This window comes from Silene latifolia, chromosome Y (assembly GCF_048544455.1).
Source record: "Silene latifolia isolate original U9 population chromosome Y, ASM4854445v1, whole genome shotgun sequence".
Taxonomy (NCBI): domain Eukaryota; kingdom Viridiplantae; phylum Streptophyta; class Magnoliopsida; order Caryophyllales; family Caryophyllaceae; genus Silene; species Silene latifolia.
In genome coordinates this window covers 275,763,817-275,785,624 of record NC_133538.1, presented here as the reverse complement: position 1 = coordinate 275,785,624, position 21,808 = coordinate 275,763,817, and the positions used below count along the sequence as shown (strand labels likewise).

The 21,808-nt window shown below is 36.8% G+C and overlaps 3 protein-coding genes and 1 long non-coding RNA gene across 4 annotated transcripts; 1 reads left to right on the top strand and 3 right to left on the bottom strand.

Moving 5' to 3' along the window:
• Positions 1-626: 626 nt before the first annotated feature.
• Positions 627-1,067, bottom strand: LOC141630727 (uncharacterized). The gene has a single exon (XM_074443492.1). It carries the CDS (start codon positions 1,065-1,067, stop codon positions 627-629), a length of 441 nt encoding a protein of 146 aa, XP_074299593.1.
• A 99-nt stretch (positions 1,068-1,166) lies between these two features.
• Positions 1,167-3,691, bottom strand: LOC141630726 (uncharacterized). Its single transcript, XM_074443491.1, has 4 exons — positions 3,091-3,691; positions 2,731-2,977; positions 2,222-2,639; positions 1,167-2,000 (listed from the first exon to the last, which is right to left on the bottom strand). The coding sequence occupies exons 1-4, from the start codon at positions 3,689-3,691 to the stop codon at positions 1,167-1,169; spliced, it is 2,100 nt and encodes a 699-aa protein (XP_074299592.1).
• Positions 3,692-16,875: 13,184 nt separating this feature from the next.
• Positions 16,876-18,172, bottom strand: LOC141630724 (uncharacterized). The gene is made up of 2 exons (XM_074443490.1): positions 17,143-18,172; positions 16,876-17,084 (listed from the first exon to the last, which is right to left on the bottom strand). The coding sequence occupies exons 1-2, from the start codon at positions 18,170-18,172 to the stop codon at positions 16,876-16,878; spliced, it is 1,239 nt and encodes a 412-aa protein (XP_074299591.1).
• A 1,577-nt stretch (positions 18,173-19,749) lies between these two features.
• Positions 19,750-20,602, top strand: LOC141626752 (uncharacterized). The gene is made up of 2 exons (XR_012536338.1): positions 19,750-20,209; positions 20,319-20,602. It is a non-coding gene; the product is annotated as an uncharacterized LOC141626752 (long non-coding RNA).
• Positions 20,603-21,808: the final 1,206 nt, after the last annotated feature.

The following is a 21,808-nucleotide window of genomic DNA, read 5'->3' as shown; positions in this document are numbered from 1 at the left end:
TAAAATTACTAATAGTTAGTGATTAAAATTATTAATAAGAGTTAGTATTATTCACATATTATTTCAAGGGTAATCTTACCAAATATCTAGTTAATATTTGTAAGGTTGTTGGGTAAGTTCTTGGGTGCATCATGTAAGGAGGTCTTCCCTTTTGGAGACTTGGATTCTAGGAGGATCTTGCCAATATGAATAGCTCAAGAACAACGAAGATGGGTGATCTTGGTTGTGCCCAAATACTACCATTTCTCAATGTAAGAAAAACTATTTTCCTCATCTTATTTTTTTTTTTTTGCAAAAAATTATCATTTCATTCATTTAAGAAAGAAATTACAAGTGGTTTTTTTTGCAAAGACTATCCACTAGACATTTGAGGACCATTGACTATGTACAATACCATGGTAATGCTTATGATTAGACCACATAAGCATTCTAGTAGAAACAAGAAATTTAATTCTACAAAACACCTTAGCAACAACAGTCATCTTTCCCTGAAACAGACGAGAATTTCGTTCAATCGAAATCTGATGCACAGCAGCTGCTAAAGATGTACCAAACAATGCCACCTTCCAATCAGGTTTACTTCCTGAGCCTGCCAGTTTCAGTTCCTCTAGCAAACTTGCACGAGCTTAGAGGAGACCCATCCAATTGAGTATCTGTTCCCAGACTACACTAGGGAAAGGACAAGTGAAGAACAAATGATTGTGGTCCTCTAAAGCTGCCTCGCACAGTGAACATCTAACCACCACATGAAACCCTCGGTGCTGCAAATTATCCACAGTTGCCAGCTGCTTCAGAACAGCCAGAGAACAAACAATTCTATGACTAGGGACAATTCGAGGATGAACTAAACCTTTAGTCCAACAGCCAGCCAGAACACCACCTCTTAGATAACCATAGGCTGCTTTAACACTGAACTTGCCATTAGAATACGAACTATTCAGCAGAACCTTAGCATTAGGGATATTGCCAGCAAGAACAATCAACCTATCTCTTACAGTTAGAATACCCTTAAGACTAGAAGAGAAGCTATCATAGGACTTCACTGACCAAACATTCTGATGCTGCATGACATAAGAGTGATGTTAGGTTACCCAACTCCCCACATTAGCATGATATATGAGATGAATCCATCTACACAGCAGAGCAGCATTCCAATTAGAAAGATCCTAAATGTTGAAACCTCCTGCAACCCAAGGCAAGCAGATATCTTGCCATTTCTTAAACACCATTCTCTTTCCTTCAAAAGGAATGCCCCGGAAAAAATCTTTACAAAGTTTGTTTATCTTTTTGAGAACCTCCTGAGGCAAGAGAATACAAGAGCACCAAAAGGTTTCAAGACCAAGAACCACATATGAAAGCAATTGAACCCTCCCAGCATAGGTAAGGAGGTGAGTGGACCAGTGCTGAATGACATGCTTAATCTTCGGAATTAGAGAATCAAATATGGTCATAGAAAGCCTAGAAGGAGATAAAGGGACTCCTAGGTATCTGAAGGGAAACTGGCCATCAGAAAACCTAGTACCAGGCAAAATTGCCTCCTTCACATTAGGATGAACCCCACCAAAATAAATTTTGGTCTTCTCAATAATAGCATGCAAACCAGAAACCCCAGCAAGCTGATTAAGAATGAGTTTAACAGCTGCAACAGAGGGAACATCCCCCCTAGTAAAGATCATCAAGTCATCAGCAAATATAAGATGATTAAGATTAAGCCTTGAACACTTAGGATGATAGGAGACAAGAGTTTGATCAAAAATTTTCCTAAGATATCGAGAAAGGACTTCCATACTGAGGATAAACATATAAGGGGAAAGAGGATCTCCTTGCCTGATCCCACTTTGGCCTTGAAAAAACCCAGACAATTCACCATTGAGTTTCAAAGAATACCAAGGATTTTGGATGCAACCTAGCACCCAATCAGTAAATTGCTTAGGAAAGCCAAAACCAGTGAGCATATTAGCAAAAAACTCCCACTGAAGAGTCAAAAGCTTTCCTGATTTCTAGTTTGATCATGCATCTATGAGAAATGTTAGCTCTATTATACCCTTTAACCAATGTTTGAGATAACATAATATTTTCAAAGATTCTCCTTCCTTTGATAAAGGCAGCTTGCTCTGCACCCACAATGAAAGGGAGGACTTTTTGAAGCCTGTTAGCCAAAATTTTACTAACTGTCTTATAAAAAAACAGTACAACAAGAGATTGGCCTATAATTAGTGACAGCATTAGCAATGGCCTTATTAGGAATTAAGGAAATGACAGTGGAGTTGGCTTGCTTAGACATGTGACCAGAGTGAAAAAAATGGTGCACAGCTTTACAGAAATCCTTAGCAATAAGCTGCCAAACTGATTTAAAAAAACCAGCAGAAAAGCCATCAACACCAGGACTACTGTTAGAATCCATACCAAAAAGAGCATCTCTGATTTCATCAGTAGTAATGTCCTTGAGCAAGTTAATACTATCAGAAGGAGCAACCTGAGCACCAGCAGACAAAACATCAGTATCCAGAGCAGTAACATGGGAACTCTTCCCCAGAAAGTCCTGATAATACTCCCGGAAAGCATTACTAACAGGAAAAAACCCGATATGGAGTTGGCCATACTTGTCATTAATGGCACCAATAACCTGCTGATGGGTCCTATCAGAGATCTTGGCAAAAAAAATACTTAGAGCTACAATCAGAACCCTGGATGTCCTTAATTTTTGCTCTTTGAGCAAGAATGGTAAACTCAATTTCTCTTAGCTTACTATAAGAAGCAATGAGTTGTTTCTCTTTCTGGATTAGAGCAGCAGAAAAAGGATTGGAACTAAGATGTTTTTGACACTCTACAAGAGCATTCTTAGCAGATTGAATTTTAAGGGATATACTGCTGAAGTGTTGTTTATGAAATTGAGTAAGGGCGTGTTTAACATTCTTGAGTTTCTCAAAAAGACAGTACATGAGGCTACCCTTCTTAGTAGAAGTCCAAGCATTAGCTACAGTTTGAAGGTAATCAGGGTGATCAACCCAACAATTCAGGAAATTAAATCTCTTGACAATAGTTTTGTCCTGAGAACATGAACTAAAACAGGAGAGTGATCAGACAAACCAGACTCCTGGAAATGAGCAAAGGAGTAAGGGAAAGAAATAATCCAGCAAGGATTAGCCAGCACTCTGTCCAATTTAGACCAAACCCTAGAAAGAGGTTCTTTCTTGTTAGTCCAGGTCATATCACACCCAGTACAGGTTAGATCATCAAGGTGACAAGTAGCCAGACAGTCATTGAAATCAAGCATATCCTGAAGAACTGGAGAAGTATTACTTAATTTTTCAGATGGCTCCATGACCACATTAAAATCACCAAGCACAAACCAGGGATCAGAAGTAGAGGCAGCAGCTAAGCTATTCCAAAGCCTATGCCTATCCATAGCATCATTACAACCATAAACCATACTTAAGTAGAGAGTCAAACAAGTCTCATGATGATGAACCTTAAAATGAATAACCTGGTCCTCAATGGTCTTATCAATCACAGTAACAGTTCTGGGATTAAAGAGAACCCAAATCCAGCCATTATAATGATGAGAATAGTTACAAACCACATTCCAATTATTAAAATTCTTTTTAATGATTTTAGAAGCCTTATGCTCTTTAACCCTAGTTTCCAAAAGAGCCATAATATCAATTTTATCCACCCCTAAGTAATCCATAACTTCACTATGTTTTATAGGACAATTAAAACCTCTTACATTCCAGGAGGCAATCTTCATGAATGTTTATCTGGGGGAACAACAGACTCAACCTCCAAAATACTAGTGGAACATTCTGAGTGCATCTCAGGAGAAGAACCAGAAGAGGGAGGCAGTACCACTGAAGACCTCTAACCTAGCATAATGCCTCATGAGTCTACATTCTCCAGGGTAGACACCACACCTCTCTGATCTCCTTATGAAGTATTACCTAGTTCTAAGGACTGCTCAGAAACAGATGAAGCATTCTCCTGGATTTCCCCTGGCTAAAGAACCTGATACTGATTCACAAGAGCCAGACCAGAAATAGTCTGAAAAGAGGGAAGGACATCACTCTCCTGCAAAGCTTCCTCATGAACTTCTTTAAAAGTACCATCAAGGAATGGGTCAGTATCATAAGGAGCAGGGACCTCAGTGAGCTGAACCTCTTCATCAATGCTCTCCTTAGTAGGAATAGACTCAGGCTAATCATCAGACAAAACTGTGGGTGGGTTTTCAGGGACAGGTTTAGGAGGTTTATGCCATTTAAAAGTTGCAATTTTGTGTCCCAGTTTGCCACATCTAGAACAATAGAAAGGCACCCATTCATAAACCACTCTCTAAGTGATTTGCCCCAGAAAAGGAGTGTTAATGACTACTGAATCAATGAACTCTTGTGAGACATCAGTTTTCCACTATAACACGAGCAAAAGAGAGCTTTTCTTTATTAGTAGTGGTTGGGTCAGCAAAGAGTGGTTTACCAACCTTACTAGCTATCTTGCTAAGAACAGTTTCTGACCACAAGTAAGGATCCAGGCTAGGGAAGAGGATCCATACAGGAACCTTAGCAACCCGTTCCATGTCACCAGAAAAGCACGGAATCCATTGCTTAAGAATCAAAGAATTACCCCCTATCATCCAAGGCCCAAGTCTAAGAATTTTATTCATGTCTTCCAAAGAGGTAAATCTGAATGAAAACCACCCTTTCTTATAGTATTGAACTACTGGAGTAGCAATTTTAACCCAATGCTTATTAACAAAGTCCTGAACAGTTTTGAGAGTTGGTTTAGCCCCAATTACATGACCCATTAAAGTGAATTCCCAAATCTTAAGCTCATGTTCAAAATATAGTTCATCAATAACAATCTCAGAAGCAGCAGCACTATTTTGGCAAAAATGTAAACTCATACCTATGTTTTGGGGTGCTTTAACTACATGAGAGCACGATTTAGCCATGACAGGAGTTTTTATCACAGCATCAGGAATTATAGTACCACTATTTAGAGAAGCTGAATTAAGAACAAAATTATCCGCTAAAGAAACTAGAGTCGTAGGATTATCCACTAAAGGTGCTGAAACAACAGTCTCAATCACAGTCGATGAAGAACTAGGGTTTGTCACAATTGGAGCAACTAATGGTGAAACAGTAGTAGCAGAAAAAGGTTTAGAAGAAAAAGGTGAAGAACGAGATATACCAGCTTCCTTAATCGCAGAGGAAATCAGCTCGTTACCCGTACCCAATTCCGCAGGACCTTGAAAATCCGCCATGGAAACAACTCCATTACCTCCAAGAGAACTATCATAAGAAAGCGAAGCTTTAGGAGCTCCCAAATCAGTATGAAGCTTCGCTATACGAGCTCTAGTCCGCGCCATGGATTAGCAAGGAACATTGCGTCGTTGATAATGCATAAAAAGAAAAATGTTTTTGTTGTTTTGGTAATATTTTCCTCATCTTTTATATTAATATGCTTTAATATTGCATGCATGTTAAATAGATTACATAAACACAAATTATGAGATAATTTAATTTTTAATTATAGAGTCTAATTAGGATCTAGGATCTTTCAAGTGGTATCAGAGCTTAGGCTTGTAATTTGCATGTTGATTTTAAGCATATTAAACAAATTATGAGATAATTTGGAAAAATCAAAAATGGTGTTAAAAGAGGTTTTAGCACGAAAATTTTTAGACATGCATACCTACTGATCTCAAAAGGTTTGTGGTAAAATTTGGTGATTTCTGAAGTTATTTTGCTATTTTTAATGATTTTTGGTAGAAAATCGAGTAAAAAATGTCGTATTTTGGTTAAGAGTTAACTAAAAATAGTTAAAAGTTGATTCGGGTCATGAAATTTTTATGGTGTTTCATGCATATTTTCTACAGATTGTATGTAAAATTTCGAAGGTTGGTTTGAAGTTTTGCATGTTTATTGATTTTATGAGATAAAAGTCGATAAAAGTGAAATAAATTAATCATATATTTGAAACATTTGTTCTTGCCTTGCAAAATTTATGTACATTTAAAAATATGATTTAAAAGTTAAAAGTGACATTTAAAATGTATTTTCACTTTATTTTGATGTTTATTAGTTAAAAACAGATAAATATCGATCTTTTTCTTCATAAAAATTTATCCGAATTTTTGGGCTTTTTTTTTCTGATATTTTGGTGTTCTTGGTAGTGTTCCAAAACACTCAAAATTTTTTGTTTCATTTTTTGGTAATATTTTCAATTATTTTGGATTTATTACTTAAAAGTAATGATTTTACCGATTAAATTAGCAAATATCACCAAATCAAACTAATTATTCATCATCAAATTAATAAGGACTAATTTTGAGGTCCAAAACAGTTTGGACAATTATTTTGGATTTAAATGAGATTTAAGAGTTGATTATTGATTTTTACAAGTTAAAAATCGATTAAATCCACAAAACCGAGCAAGATACCAACGATTGTAAGATAGGGCGATTTTGGCATCATTTTATAGCATTTTAAGCATATTTATTTATGTTTAATGAATGATTTTCATTTATTTAAAGTATTTATTTTGTTGTGCCTAGTATGGCCTAGTTTATTTTAATCGTTATTACTCGAAATAAATGGGAATAACTATTTGTTTGTAATTTAAATACGATCTCGTAACGTTGGTTTGTAATTAATTAATAGTTTTATTTATTTTATTAATTAATATATAATAGGAATAGCTATGTAATTCAATTGTAATAGTTATTCTTACCGGCATTTCCAAAAGACGGATTTACATCGAGACGGAGTCTATTTTTGGAAAGGTGTTTCAAATCCCACAAGAAGGAGCCACTTTTGGAATGAAGAGGCAAGGGACCAAGGAGTTGGTTTCCGATATGTAATAGTCTAGTTTTTATTAACTAGGAGGCCATACTAGGATTATTCATATGCTTGCTTTTGTTTTTTTCTCGCATGCCAAAATTGCCATTCACATGCATTTTATTTTCGCGGTTGTCAACTCATGTCAGTAACATTCACCGACTTAGTTCACTTATAGGGAATTTATGACTAAATTGACAAGATCTCTCACATAACTAAAATTGAGATTAGCCTTACCAATTAGCAACACCTATGAATCCCTTGTTCATTAGAGCCACGCTCGCCCAAGCGGGGTGTTCTCTTTTTACCTTGGGTAAGTAGGGTGGTAAACGGTTATCACGTGCTAAAGTTGGTTGGACTCAACGGGGTATAAGGCGGTCTTGTATTCCGGGGCTAATAGATGGATTTAAGGAAATTCGTCAACTAAGAGTTCTAGAGGTAGAATTAGTCAAGCGTTGACTTACAGAATTTACACAATTATGGGATGTTTCGCCCAAGCGATGCCTATTTTTGTCTAAAAACGGATCTTGGAATCATTTATATAATTAAGTGAGAGGTCATTATATAAATGGACTTCTTAAAAATGTTTATCAAGTTTTTATAACATTGAATGTTGATTTTCCTTATTGCTCGTTCATTTTCATTAATGTATTTACTATGACATCATGCATTTCATCCTCCTTTCATCCTCTATTTATTATTATACTTGTTTCGTTCTTTCATAGAAAGCGGTTTCTTTGAAGGAATTCGGTAGCTATGATTGGTAACATGATTTACCAAATCACCTACATAAGCTTACAACAATTATTGCGATTATTATACAATTTAACGTCCATACATATTAAAAAAAGGGTTTCATGTTGCAAACTCTTATTACGAGTTTAAATGGAGTCACATTTTATCAAGAGTGTCTTGATTTTGAAAGTGACACCTCTGTCATGATGATGACATATTAGTTTTAATTACTCAAGAGTAATTCAAAAGTTTCCGAAAAGATTTTTCAAAAACACATAGAATACTCCAATATGATACCGTCAAATGGCTCACTTCGACAAAGGCCAAATCGATTGTTTATGCGCTAAAGAGTTTTGGCATATGATGATAATTGAATGGTAAGGTAGTCCAATTTCGCAAGAAGTTGAGATTTTGCCACATCTTGCACTCACCTTATTGTAATTTACTCTTACTAGTGTATAAAATATCACGAATGACATGAAGAGAGGTCTTCATGAGATTCATTTTTGCTTGTTGAAGCAAAGAGGAATATAAAAGTGAGTGGGAGTTAAGAATAAGCAACCCTAGATGTATGCAATAGGACAAAGTTGAAGGAGACATCTACTCAACGGATAGGCTAGTTCCACTATCTTGGTATGAGATGCCAAGTACGGGTCATTTCTTTGTAAAGAAGTTTACATGAATTGATAAAACGTAAGACGACTAGCATAGGACATTTTTGTATCGAAATGATGCTAGAGTAGCAACGATTTTGATAGGGACAAATGTACCTAAATTTGGTTTTAGAAGAATGTAATCATCTATGTTTACACATAGAAAGCATCACTCAGGTGATTTAAAACAAAAGGTTGTACTTACTCCTATGATAACTTGGTGGTTGATTTAGACCACTCAAATTAGAGGTATTTTACATTCTTCAAGAAAACTAAATATTATACTATCTTGTAGATTTTAAAGTCTCTAATCCGGTGAACCCAATTGATAAAACCTCAAGTAAATTTGTTTATCGTATAAACGATTAGCACATCGAATAGCCATTTGATTGAAAATCTTATGGTATGTGTGCATGTATTGTGTTTTCTTTTGCAGGAAAGAAACACAATAGTGAGGTGATTAACCATATACATACGGATGTGTAAGGCCGATAGTTGGTTATATATATACTTCGTTAATTTTACCGTAATGTTAAGTAGATATAAAAACCTTGTATCTATTTAAGAAGACATAAAAGTGATTATTGTGTTCGATCGAGTGATATGTCTGAGGAAATGTTCGATCGAACAGAAAATACCACTCGATCGAACAGCTTTTATGAGGAAGTTCTCGATCAAGCAGATTCTTTTGTTCGATCGAGCAAAATTCAAGAGGAAAGCTCTCGATCGAGTATTATCTCTACTAGATCAACCATTTTGGCCATGGAGCGTAATGATATGTCACTTTGGTCCGCTTTGGATGACGATATGGACGAAGACAATAGTTACGGTGAATCTCTCCTTTCCAAAGCCGAGTTAGATGCGCTCGAGGCTTCGATTTACGGGGTAGAACCCACAGAGGAGGGTAACGAGAAGACAGATGAGTCAGTGATTGCTCCTAGTACGGAAGAGGTAATAAATTCCTTTGTCAATGATTCAGTCATTGAGATAAACCAAACCGAGGTAGTTAACGATAACTTTATTATTGTTGATATTAATAGTACGCTATCTCATATGATTCCTGCTTTTTCTTTCGATGCTCTACCCCCTCCCGGCTGGACAAACAATTTAACGATTTTTCACCATTCCTGTCGTCCGCAATTCATTAGGCTGAAATGGCACCTTAGATTATTTTTAAGTGCTCCTGAGCTCCTTTACCTTGTGGATAAATTTGGGAGATGTCATAGGAAATTCGTTAGGCTCAAATGGTTACATGTTATAATTTCCTATTTTATTTCTATATTATGGTGCTACTTACAGTTTTGTGTAGCACATGCGCAGCTATTTGATCGGTTGCTGCGTGCTCTGAGCTGTTTTGACCAGGCTAAATTAGAGTGGCTCATTGAAGAAAAGAAGGCCGAGCTGGGACCTGTCTGAAACTAGCGCTACCCGGGAGGCAACCCGGAGTTTTAATTTTTAGTTGCTTTTCAAACATTTTAATTGTGTGTAATAATTGGTTTTTAAACCATAGGCTGGATCAGTTAAGCTTGTTTTGTTAGTTTCGCGTGCTGTTTTATTGCGTCTTTGCAGGAATCTATTATGGATGGCTCGATTGAGTACTTTATATACTCGATCGAACCCTTTTGCTGCTGATTTCACTCGATCGAGTATAACTTCTTCTCGATCGAGTGCCTTCCAAAAAGGATCTTTCGATCGAGGGGCCCTACTTCCTCGATCGAGTTGTTTAGATGCCCATTTCACTCGATCGATCATTCTGTCATTTCGATCGAGTGCTTCTGCTTGAATTCGCTTCCTATGATGCTGTTATGCGGCTACTGGCGACCTCCCATGTTGCTAGCTGGTTTGGGGAGCTCCTTGCTTCGCGTATTCTTTTGAGTTTTCCGCATCTCCACTCTTTCCTTTTTAGTTAGCATTTCCCTTCCCTATTTTGCGTATAATGAGGGCATTGTACGGTTTGGTTTGAGGAGGTTATACATCCATATCTGTGTCTGCGTGTTGTTTTTATTGCATTTCTGTTATCACGTTTAATTTATGTATGCATTGTTGTTTATTTTTTATAAAAATTCAAAAATCTCATAAAAATTAAAAATTCAAAAAAATCTCACGTTTATTTTAGCATATAGGTTGAGTCGGAACGGTAGATTTCAATGATGAAATGCACTTTTATTTGTCTTTTGCTTAAGCCTTGCAAAAACTATTATCTTTTTAGCTTTGTCATTTTGCATATCTACTAGTTAATGTTAAAATTTAGCTGAACGAATAGACTTGACCTGAAAATTTTGGCAAGCTACTTAAAATTTCTAAGATTTAGAGCCGTATAAACTGGTGTCATTTGTGACCATATTCATGTAGGATTGTGAGTAGTTACTCCTTGCATAACATGTTCATTAATTTGCACATATATGAAATTCAATTGCTTTTTGCCTACATACATTCGGGTTAGTGGTTGGTGTCACATGCAGGGAGGTGTTAACATTTCCTTTTTCTTTCTTTTTTACCCATTTAACTCCACATTAGCCAAATTTGCTTGTTGACCCCAATCTACATCCAGATTTAGCCTGCCTTGTCAAGCTAGTTTAGTGTATGGTTTTGCGGTATATATTTTATTGGTCCGAATTTCGTTTGTATTATATTAAATGGGAGTTGGTAGAATGGAAATAAGGAGGATGAGATGAAAAAAAAAAAGAGAATTGAAAATTGAAAAGAAAAAACAGAAAAAGAAAAAAAAGGAAAAGAAACCGGAAAAAAAGAAGGAAGAAAAAATTTGAAAAAATGGAAAAATGTTTGTTGACGGTTTCACTTCTATGCTTTATTTATATCTATTGAGGAGTATGTTCAGTTCGGTTTGGTGAGTTTTGGTGCCAAATGAAAGGCACATGTGCTTAATTCTATAATTGAGTGAGAATCGGATGTTGTTACATGGTTATGTTTAGGTACTAGCTTAGCCACCTATACCTCCACATTCCCATAATTGTTTTGCGTTTTCTTACCCATTGCCTCACTTTACCATACTTTTGTAAGCCCTCGGCTGTGACATGACCTTGTTTGGTTGGAATGTATGTACGGTAGCTAGAATTGTCTGTCATATCAGCTGCATGAATGTTTATGTGGGTCGAAGTTTAGGTGAGTGACTATTTTCTTTCTCTCTTACATTTAATTGCTTACCCTTTGCTTCATGAGAGAAGAGTGACCCGTGAGAGTCCATCATTAAAGGTCTTGTAAGGTCGACAGTTCAACTTTATTATAAACATCCTACAATTCGTTTGCATTTGACTGTTTTGCTATAAGTGTTAGTTTGCTGCATTAAATTGGTTTAAGTGGGCATTCGTAGCTAGCTCTGAGTTTTCTTATCCGTTCCTTAGTTTGCATTTAGTTTACTCGAGGACGAGTAAAGGTTTGGTTTGGGGAGATTTGATACGTACATTTTATATAGTCTTTTTAAGCCTCTTTATGCACGTATTTCTATGCTATTCTCGTAGTTTTATGCTACGAAATGCCCCGAATATTCTACTTTGGTTTGTTTTGCTTTATTTGCAGGAATGGACCCGAAAGCGGTAGAATCAAGCTTTTTATCGTCCTTTTTGCATGCATTTGGAGGATGAGTAGATTTGGAGCGGGAATACTGCTGTTATGGGATGCGTGAAGTCATTTCGGAAGCTAAATAACCAAGTCAAAGCTGAAATCAACGAAACAAGTAGCTGGTTGAGTCCAAGTCCTTCAATCGAAAGCTTTTATGGTCGATCGAGTAGTTTTGGATAAAAGAAGTCTTCGATCGAGTAACATTTATGTTCGATCGAAATGCGCATAATTGGAGTTCCTCGATCGAGTAGGTTTTCTACTCGATCGAGAGGTTTTGCCAAGAATCTGTTCGATCGAGTGATTCTAAATTGTTCGATCGAGTGGTTTTCTATTGAATCGGGCTTTTTTAGTCTTATTTCATTTTTAGATCAAATAATTTGTCTTTCCTATAAATAGGAAAGACGACATATCACTTTGACACCACCTCATACATTAATCTTTTCCCTTTCTCTCTGTGGAACACTGCCTTTCTTCCGGATCTTATTTAGTAATTCTTTCTCTATTCTCTCTTTATTTTGCAATCTTATTTACTTCTTCATCTTCTGCTTTTATTTTATTTATTATGTCTAGCTAATTTCCCTGCTAGGATTTAGGGGAGTCAGTGAACTGATGTTAATTGTTAACTAGGTTACAGGTCCTTCGCTGTTGTTTTGTCTATGTTGTTAATCACTGCCATTAATTATAACTAGCTATTTGAATCTATGCACCTAGCTTAATTAACCTTGGTAAGCCTTGACCTAGACCGGAAGGTTGGAAGGGGTGAGACCTGCAGTGAACAATAAGATGCTTTAGTGAGGGCGGAAGCTAAGCTAATAGTATTTTAGGGCTAATTGAGACCGGAAGGAGATATTCGTTGCCCCTTAGACCGATACAATTGACTGATCTGTGACCTTAACTGAAATTAACTGATCTTCATTGATGACCCGGCAATCCTAGTTTTCCTTTCTCTCTTATTAATTCCTCTTAACCTTTTCTCTTGCCTTAATCTCATTAGTTTAGTTAAATCAATTAAAACCCCCATCCTGTGACCATAGACAGACCGAATTGACGAGTAGATAGTGACTGCCTCCCTATGGAGATCGACCCTATTTATCGCTGACTTCTGTTAGTAGTAGCTAGGTATTTATTTTTGGTACCTGACGACGGTATCAACTGTGAAAACAGTGGGAGTGTTTGACTGGCTTTAGAACCAGAGTCTAAAAACTTGTTTAGACATGTACTTAGAAAGGCTCTATGTGATGAAAAGATTGCATAGAACAAAAAAGAAAACAGCAATGGAAATTAGAGTGATGCAACTGTTGCTAATCCTCTAACCAAAGTCGTTGGCATAAGGTAGACATGATGGTTATGTCATCTCAATGTGATTGAGGAATATACCTTAATTGCTGAAGATCGTTATGTAAATATTGGATAGAGTATTAATATTTACGTAAGTCATGATCACATTCATTGTTTAAGTCTCTTTAAGAACTCATTTATTCAGTTTGACTGAAAACATGAATACCTTGTTTATTCGATTTGGTTGTGGAGACAATGTAGAACCCCAATTCAAGTGAATAGAATGAACATTGTATTAGCCCTAGTCACTTAATGAGGTGACGTCTCGGAGTGACTATATTATAAGACAATTGATGGTAGGTTCAGCACCATAAGGTCATAAGGATGACTAGTCGTTTACTTAGGTAGACTGTGGGACACTTTGCCGGGCAGTGACATTTATAGTCCCTTAGATCTATTATAGACGCCTGGTCGTGGCAGGGACTTCTATGATATTCCTATGAATCGTTTCTTTAAACTGGAGACTATTATCTGAGCAAGTGCAGTTTCCGAGTGACTTTAGTTTTTGTCCTAGGTCGTGCCGTGAAAGGATGCCAAAGGACATCTACTGGGTCATGGTGATCTGTATTGTGCAAAAGGATAGATAGGACAGACAGGAATTGTCCACCCACGTTGGGTTTAAACATATCTAGGCCACTCGAGGAGTTGTGACTGGGAAAAGCTTGGCCACGCTCGGAAGTAATCTATGGTAGATTGTTCCGGTCTTGCAGTCACACTCCCGATCGAGAAAACCACTCACGATATGCTCATGTGCAAGTGCGACCTGAAAGACACCTTGCATTAAGCGGGAGATTGTTGTTAAAATGGACAAGAGAATCGGTAACACACCCTTGTAGAGTACAAGCAGGATAATGTTGGGATAAAGAGTTATCCACAATTTTGTGTTATAATCATCGCACAACTTGCATTGTCTCGGACAAGTGGGAGATTGTTGGAGTTTTGTCCTCCACAATAGTGCGTGATAATATTGTTAAATCTCATTCAGGAATATGCATGGGATATTCATTGGCAATACTAGTCAGCTGATCAACGTATATCGGTAACGGTTGGCCAACTAGGGTTTGATGTTACTGTCGTGAGACGGCGGTGTTCAGCTGATCCCTTTCGGTCACACCTAAAGGAACGAACCCCAACATGAAAACTAATTAATTGTATGAGATACAGTTTAATTATTCCCTTGATAAATTGACTAAGATTTAGTTGATTAATTAATTTAGAGAGATATTGAGTTGTGAACTCGAGGCGAGGAAATTATTATTTAATTATGCGCTAATTAAATAATAAATTATTTGAGACGGGAATTTATTATTAAGTAGTTAATTGTTAAATTAGTACTAATTGACTAATGTGATTAGTATTGGTACGTAAAATATATGTGTAGCTGTACACGTATATTTACGGAGTGTTTTAGACCAAATTAATTGGGAAGCATTAAAACATAAAACGATGTTTAAATAAAATTTACACGTATTTGTGTGACAAATATAAGAACCAATATGGACCCGTAAATGGGTAATGGAAATCGTGTCAATGGGATTGAGTGTTGCTTTGGTCATAATCATTCCACTTACACAATTTCACTTCCCATAATATTTTTGTTCTTTTTAAATCTATGCTCCATTGGGCATATTAAAACAAGACAAAATCAACACTCCACCTCCCCTCTACATGTGCCGGCCTCCCCTCTACTACACTCCATCTTTTTTTGGTTCATTTTTACACACTTGAACATTTTGCATGTGAGATAAAGTGTAAAAAGTTCTTACATCTCTCTAAAAAATAAAAACACATAAAATTACTAATAGTTAGTGATTAAAATTAATACTAAGAGTTAGTATTATTCACATATTATTTCAAGGGTAATCTTACCAAATATCTAGTTAATATTTGTAAGGTTGTTGGGTAAGTTCTTGGGTGCATTATGTAAGGAGGTCTTCTCTTTTAGAGACTTGGATTCTAGGAGGATATTGCCAATATGAATAGCTCAAGACCAACCAAGATGGGTGATCTTGGTTGTGCCCAAATACTACCATTTCTCAATGTAAGAAAAATTATTTTCCTCATCTTTTATATTAATATGCTTTAATATTGCATGCATGTTACATAGATCACATAAACACAAATTAAGAGATACTTTGAATTTTAATTAGAGAGTCTAATTAGGATCTATGATCTTTCAGTGCCAACTAAGAATTTGTTCTTGATGAGACAAGTCTGAAGTAGCTCTTTCACATGCTGCATCCCACCCAGCTGATTTGCAGTCCTGTCCCTGGCAATCAAGACCCCACTGAGGCATTCTGGATGAAACTCTTTAATTTGGAGGTCCCAGATGCTGCATTCTTTGAGAAAGTAATGCCTTATCCAGGTACACCAGACAATGCTAGTACCATGATCTATATGCCACAACCATTTAAGGATAGCTGCCCTATTCCAGATGCAAACATCTTTGAAGTGGAACCCTCCTTCTGACCATGGAATACAAATGGATTGCCAACTTTTAAAAATCATGCTTCTTTGTTTACCAGGTGACCCCCATAACAACTTTCTACAAGCTTGGTTGATGTAGTTACAAATATTCTTTGGTAGAAGGATGCTGCTACCCCAGAAGTTCCCTAGGCCAAAGACAATAGACTGTATTACCTAAATTTTGCCAGCATAGGAGAGATACTTAGATTTGCATCTTTGGAGGAGAGAAGAAAGTTTAACAGTGAGCCCCTCATACATGCTACTGCTCAGTCTGGAAGGGTAAATAGCTTGCCCTAAATATTTGAAAGGGAACGACCCTTCACTGAGTTTAGTCTCACTAAGGATTTTTTGTTTTAGTGCAGCATTGACCCCTCCAAAATAGGCATCAGTCTTGTCTATATTAATCTTAAGGCCAGACCAGGTAGAGAAAATGTGAAGAGTATCAGTGGCATGCTTAAATGAGGGAAGATCTCCTCTGGTAAAAATCATCAGGTCATCAGCAAAGACCAGACGATTGAGCCCCATTTTAGCACATTTAGGACGGAAGGAGACGTGTGGCTTACTGCACATAGCTTGCAAGCACCTGGATAGAACTTCTATACTATGGATAAAAAGGCTAGGAGATATGGGGTCTCCTTGCCTAACACCACTCTTACCCTTAAAGAAGCATGTGTTAGTCCCATTCACTTTAAGGGTGAACCAAGAGCCAGTTATACAGCTTATGATCCATTGAATAAAACGAGGAGGGAAATTGAGGCCAAAAAGCATACTCTGTATAAAACTCCACTGAAGTTTGTCAAAATCTTTGCTTATATTTACTTTTAACAAGAATCTAGGAGTGAGGTTCTTCCTGCAATAGCCTTTAACCAGACCCTGGGTAAGCATTACATTTTCAAACAAGCTCTTATTTTGGATAATAGGAGCCTGCTCATCTCCCACCAATTTAGGCATAACACACTGGAGCCTATTAGTCAGTATTTTGGTATTGGTCTTGTAAATGACAGAGTAACAATAAATATGTCTATAGTCTTTAACAAAGTGAACAATTTTCTTCTTGGGTATAAGAGAGATTTGAGTGACATTTGCCTGCTTGGGCATGAACCCACTATAGAAGAAGCTTCCACTGCTATGCATAAATCAGGGGAAACAATATCCCAAGCTGATTTAAGGAAGCCTACATAGAACCCATCCAGACCTGGGCTCTTATTAGAGCCAATAGAGAAAAGAGCAGATTTAATCTCCACCTTACTAACTGGATCAATGAGCCTATCCTAGTCATTCTCAACCACACAAGGCCCACTTTGCAACATGGCCAGGTCAAGAGGTTGCACAGGAGTAGAAGAGCCAAGCAACATTTCATAGTATTGAACAAAAGCATCACCAACAGCAGGCAGTCTAAAGTACAAAATCTCATCAATGCCATGTATTTCTCCAATGATTTGACTTTGCTGTCTTTCTTTAATTTTTGGAGAAGAAGTAGCTGGATGAGATATCCCCCTGTTTAGTGTCATGATGCTTTGCCCTTTGAACCAGAATACTGGATTCAGCTGCCAGAATTTGAGAAAATTCCTTAGATAGTGTTTGCTCAGTTAGAATCAGAGCAGGAGAGGAAGGATTCTGTTGCAGGTCTTGGAAACACTGAGCAAGCTCCTGCCTCTTAGTTTTGATCCTTTGAGTAATGTTAGAGAAAAAACCAGTATGCAAGCCTTTTAGACTTAATCTAACATGCTTGAGTTTTCCCATCAGTCTGTGCATTGGGTTACCCACAATGTGACAATCCCAGGCTCTAGCAACCAGAGATAGATAGTCTGGGTGCTTAATCCAGCATTTTAAGAAGCTAAATTGCTTCCTCGGTGTTAGATCACCAAGGAAGGTCAGGAGAGCAGGATAATGGTCCGAAATTTCAGGAGACAAAAATTGGGCAGCTGTTTGGACAAACATGTGTAGCCAATCTTCATTTACCATGACTCTGTCAAGTTTAGAATAAACCCTAGAAGATGGATCCTGCTTGTTATACCAGGTAAATTTGTGCCCAGTGCCTTGAAGGTCATCCAAACCACACTCCAAAAGACAAGAGTTAAACTCAGCAACCTCGGTAAAGATTGGAGGGGTATCACTAATTTTCTCATGGAAATGCCTAACCACATTGAAATCACCCATGGCAACCCATGGACCAGCATTCTGAGCAAAAGCACCCATAGACTGCCATAGGCTCAGTCTAGTTTCAGCACTATTGCTTCCATAGACCACAGATAAGGAGAAAGATATGCCAGTAGCATAGTGCTTAACATGGCAATGGATAACCTGGCTATGCTCCTCTACAATTTTTACAGAAGTGGTGGAAGGATTCCAAAGCAACCAGATCCTCCCACTATTGTGTGTAGTATAGTTTGTATAGTTATGATACCTCTGGAATTTATTTTGTAAAATCCTAGGGGCTTTATTCTTTTTAACCCTAGTCTCCAGCAGGCCTAAAATATCATTATTATGATTTCTAAGAAAAGTGCTAACCTCTACTTGCTTTACAAGCTTATTGAATCCTCTAATATTCCAGGAAGCTATAATCATTGTGTTGTTTTATCAGGGGGCTTATCCTATAAGGAATCACATTGCACCAATGACTCAGAGACCCTTACACCAAACACATGGAATCTGTTAGGAGAGGAAGTAGATGTAGCAGCCACCTCTAGAATCCCATCTGTGTCAGTGGTCAGACATTTCATGGAGCTAGTCATATACTCAACTTGCTCAAAACTAGGCCCTAGCACACAGCATTCTGAGTGCATTACAGCACCCTCCAAAGGGGCAGAATGTTAGAAATATCGGTATATTTCATCAAGAAAATTCGGATTATAACGAAATTATGAAATATGAAATTACGAGTCATAAACAAAACGCATAAACAAAAGAATATACATTAGAATTAACCTACGGTCCTAGCAATTTGGCCTAAGAACAAATATCAAGATCGATATTCTCCTAATCGTTGCACCCAAAATGCTCCGAGAAATGCCTTTTTCTTGCTAGAAAGAGAACCCTAATTCCTAATAATTTGTAGGGTTTTGTGATGAGAGTATCGAGAAAAAATCAAGAGAGAAAATGATCCTACCCTCTCTCCTATTTAACCGTCCAAAAGGAGAAAACAGGGAAAGATCTTTTTCTTATTTTTCTCCCCTTTAAACATGTAACAACCAAACAAATAAGGAGAAAAATTTTCTTATTTTAGGTTGTTATCATATTGTATAAAATGTGTATCATTATCAATTGTCATTTATGTCGTCACGTATTAATAAGTCCACACACAACAGTTTGTAGTCGATTTATTAATACCGGTCTGTCATCATTTATTATGACAATTTTGTATAATATATACATTAACTATAAATATCGCATATTTATAATTTGCTAATTAAATATAACCGTTTATGTTTAATTACGAATTAATATCTTAATTCGTTTAAGCTAATTAACATTATATACATTAATTAAATATAACAGTTTATATTCAATTTACGAATTAACAATTAATTCGTCTCAGCTGATATTATTTAATTGTATAAAATAATCGACTCATCATCACATTGACTAACCTTTTAGTCAAATACATGGACTAACCTTTTAGTCATATAAGGCATCAATGTGACTATATTTTCATATAATCACATCTCTCAAACACATCCTTTAGGTGTGACTTTTAGGGACCAGTTGATCACCGCCATCAGTATGATAATAACGTCAAACTTCTAGCAAGCCAACCGTTATTAGTAAACGTTAATCAACTGATAAAATACTAAGTATACCTTGTGAACCTATAAGAGATTTATACACGTTATCACACTAACTGTGGAGGACACTAGCTTCAACACAGAAATAGGTTGATCCAGAGCAGTGTGGCCTAGCACAGTGCATTCTGAACCCTCTGCTACTGGGTCCACTACTACCACCTCCACTGGAGGAGCAGAGGTACCACCTAGCTTGTGGCATACTGAGGCACTGTTCTGAACAGGGAGAGCAGAAACAACTCTAGGAGCAACTGGTATGTAAACTTGTTTCTTCTTGTTACCAGAAGGCTTATTCCTATGTGCTTGACCTACACCCTCATAAACCCCAGGATCTTCCTGGACCAAAGTGTAACACCCGCGATTTTTCGTCACAATAATTATTGTTTTTGAGCTTTATTTAAATAAGACAATAATAATTTTTTCTATAAATAGTCATATTTAGTTAGGTCATAAAGTCATTTTGTAAAGAGTATAGTTATTTAATTATTATCATCTCATATTTTTTTTTATCGTACCTCTTATTTTATTATCGTGTTAGGAAGTCTTGAGATGGAAGAATCTAAGCACAAATTCCCAACTAACTAGACCAAGTCAAATCTCGTAAAAGATGGGGTGTGGTGGGTCAAGCCTATGATTCTCGTGTTAGATCCGCATTATCTCCATTTAACAAGGAACAGGCAATCATGTACCTCCAACCTTCCTTGTTCCACGAACAACCATTATACATTCCTTGTTGCTCTCAAACACTCATCTTCGTTAACTTAGTTCTCTCTCGTTTTTCAGTGGTTTTTCTTGATTCTTGTGCCAATCTCTTCATCTTGGGGTAAACTTCACATTCGAACTAGTTTCGTTCCACTTCATCTCAAGCATAGCGTTTCCCAGTGGCTGAAAACGTATATGTTTAACGTCATTCCATTCCAATTTCGACATAGGTTCAAACTTGGACGACCCAAATACCGACTCTTACGTCGTTGACACCGCCATTGAATATTAAGCACTAAAGGTAACATAGACGATTGTCGTCGGTATTGCATCACGGTTTTGAGGTCTTGTATGCTAGTTTCGTTGATAATTGTTGGTTGTTAATCCCATGTGTTTTTATATTGTTTAGAAATTCTTGGTTAACAGCAACTTATAAGAAAGGTTTATTACCACTTACTTGTAATGAAGAATATGATGCGATCTATTTGTTGAATAAAATCCAATGAGTATTTAATTGGTGTTTTAATTAGGATGGTCTCACATAATGAGCATGGCTTTGAGTTACATGACGATGAAATTTATATTCAGGGTCGCTTATGTAAGAGTATAAGTAATACAGTGGTATGTGATAAATGGCGGTGATTAAACAACTTTTGGATTTATACTCTGATTATTGGTTATGGTTTATGTATGTCGTATCCTAAGTCTTATTTGTGATGCCAGTTTTTAATGTGAATTATTATTTGTGGGCATATAATTACATACCAGTAGTTCATATAACATATAAGTGGCTGAGATTTGTTTAATAATTATTTTAAATGTTTACGCAAATATTTGATGGAAATTACGGATTTTGAGTAATGAGTGCATTGTATGCAGCTAGTATTGATGGTTGATTAACCATCGTAACTATTATAAATTGTGACTCGTATTAATTAGTTAACCAACTCAAGTAATAAAGAACCGTCTTATGATATCCGCTTCTCTTATATTCTAGTATCCGGGGTGTAGCCGGTCTAGACAGATTGGGGTCGTTCCGTTAGCCCGGTTGTTTATAGGCTAATTGTTGGGCGTCTATGGGGTCATCAGCCCGGATGTTTATAGGCTTGGTGATTGTCGAATCGGGGTATGTTTATCCCGAGAGTGTGGCCATACTTAGACAAGGACCGTATATAGTATCGTTGTCCTACCGTGGGGATAAGGTGACAGTGATGGGTTGCCTTGACGTTTTGCATTATTGAGTGATAAATGAGTTAATATGTTTGTATAATATGGTTACGATTGTTAAATAAGTTATTTGAGTTATCTAGTTTGAACCGTTAATAATTCAGAATGAGTTATATAGTTTAAAGTGCACAATAAACTAGTTGATATGTCACTTGTACATTGTTTATCCGTCTTAATTACATGTTGTTTTATTGTGATGTAATATGGCTGGGAGGATATCCGAGTTACTCACCACTAACTGTGGTTGTCATTCTTATGACTGAAAGGTTGTGGAAAGTTTGATGATGTTATTTGCTGCTTGGGTTGGTTTGGGCTAGCGAGCGAATTGGAAAACGAATGAATCTATATCACTTGCTATTTTATAATTTTTTTCGAGTCTTGAAATTTGTAAATTTTACCTTGGTGATTCCGCCACCGAGGGCATTTGTATAAATGAAATTCACTTTAATTATCTCGTATTTTATTGTATGAAAATCCGGGTTGTTACAGTTGG

Coding starts and splice junctions, on each gene's coding strand:
- LOC141630724 (XM_074443490.1), bottom strand. CDS start 18,172: ATGATTATAGCTTCCTGGAATATTAGAGGATTCAATAAGCTTGTAAAG. Junction 17,085..17,142: donor AATTCTGGCAGCTGAATCCA/GTATTCTGGTTC, acceptor TATCTCATCCAG/CTACTTCTTCTCCAAAAATT.
- LOC141630727 (XM_074443492.1), bottom strand. CDS start 1,067: ATGCAGCATCAGAATGTTTGGTCAGTGAAGTCCTATGATAGCTTCTCT.
- LOC141630726 (XM_074443491.1), bottom strand. CDS start 3,691: ATGGATTACTTAGGGGTGGATAAAATTGATATTATGGCTCTTTTGGAA. Junction 2,978..3,090: donor TGCTCATTTCCAGGAGTCTG/GTTTGTCTGATC, acceptor TTCAAACTGTAG/CTAATGCTTGGACTTCTACT. Junction 2,001..2,221: donor ATAAGGCCATTGCTAATGCT/GTCACTAATTAT, acceptor TGATCAAACTAG/AAATCAGGAAAGCTTTTGAC.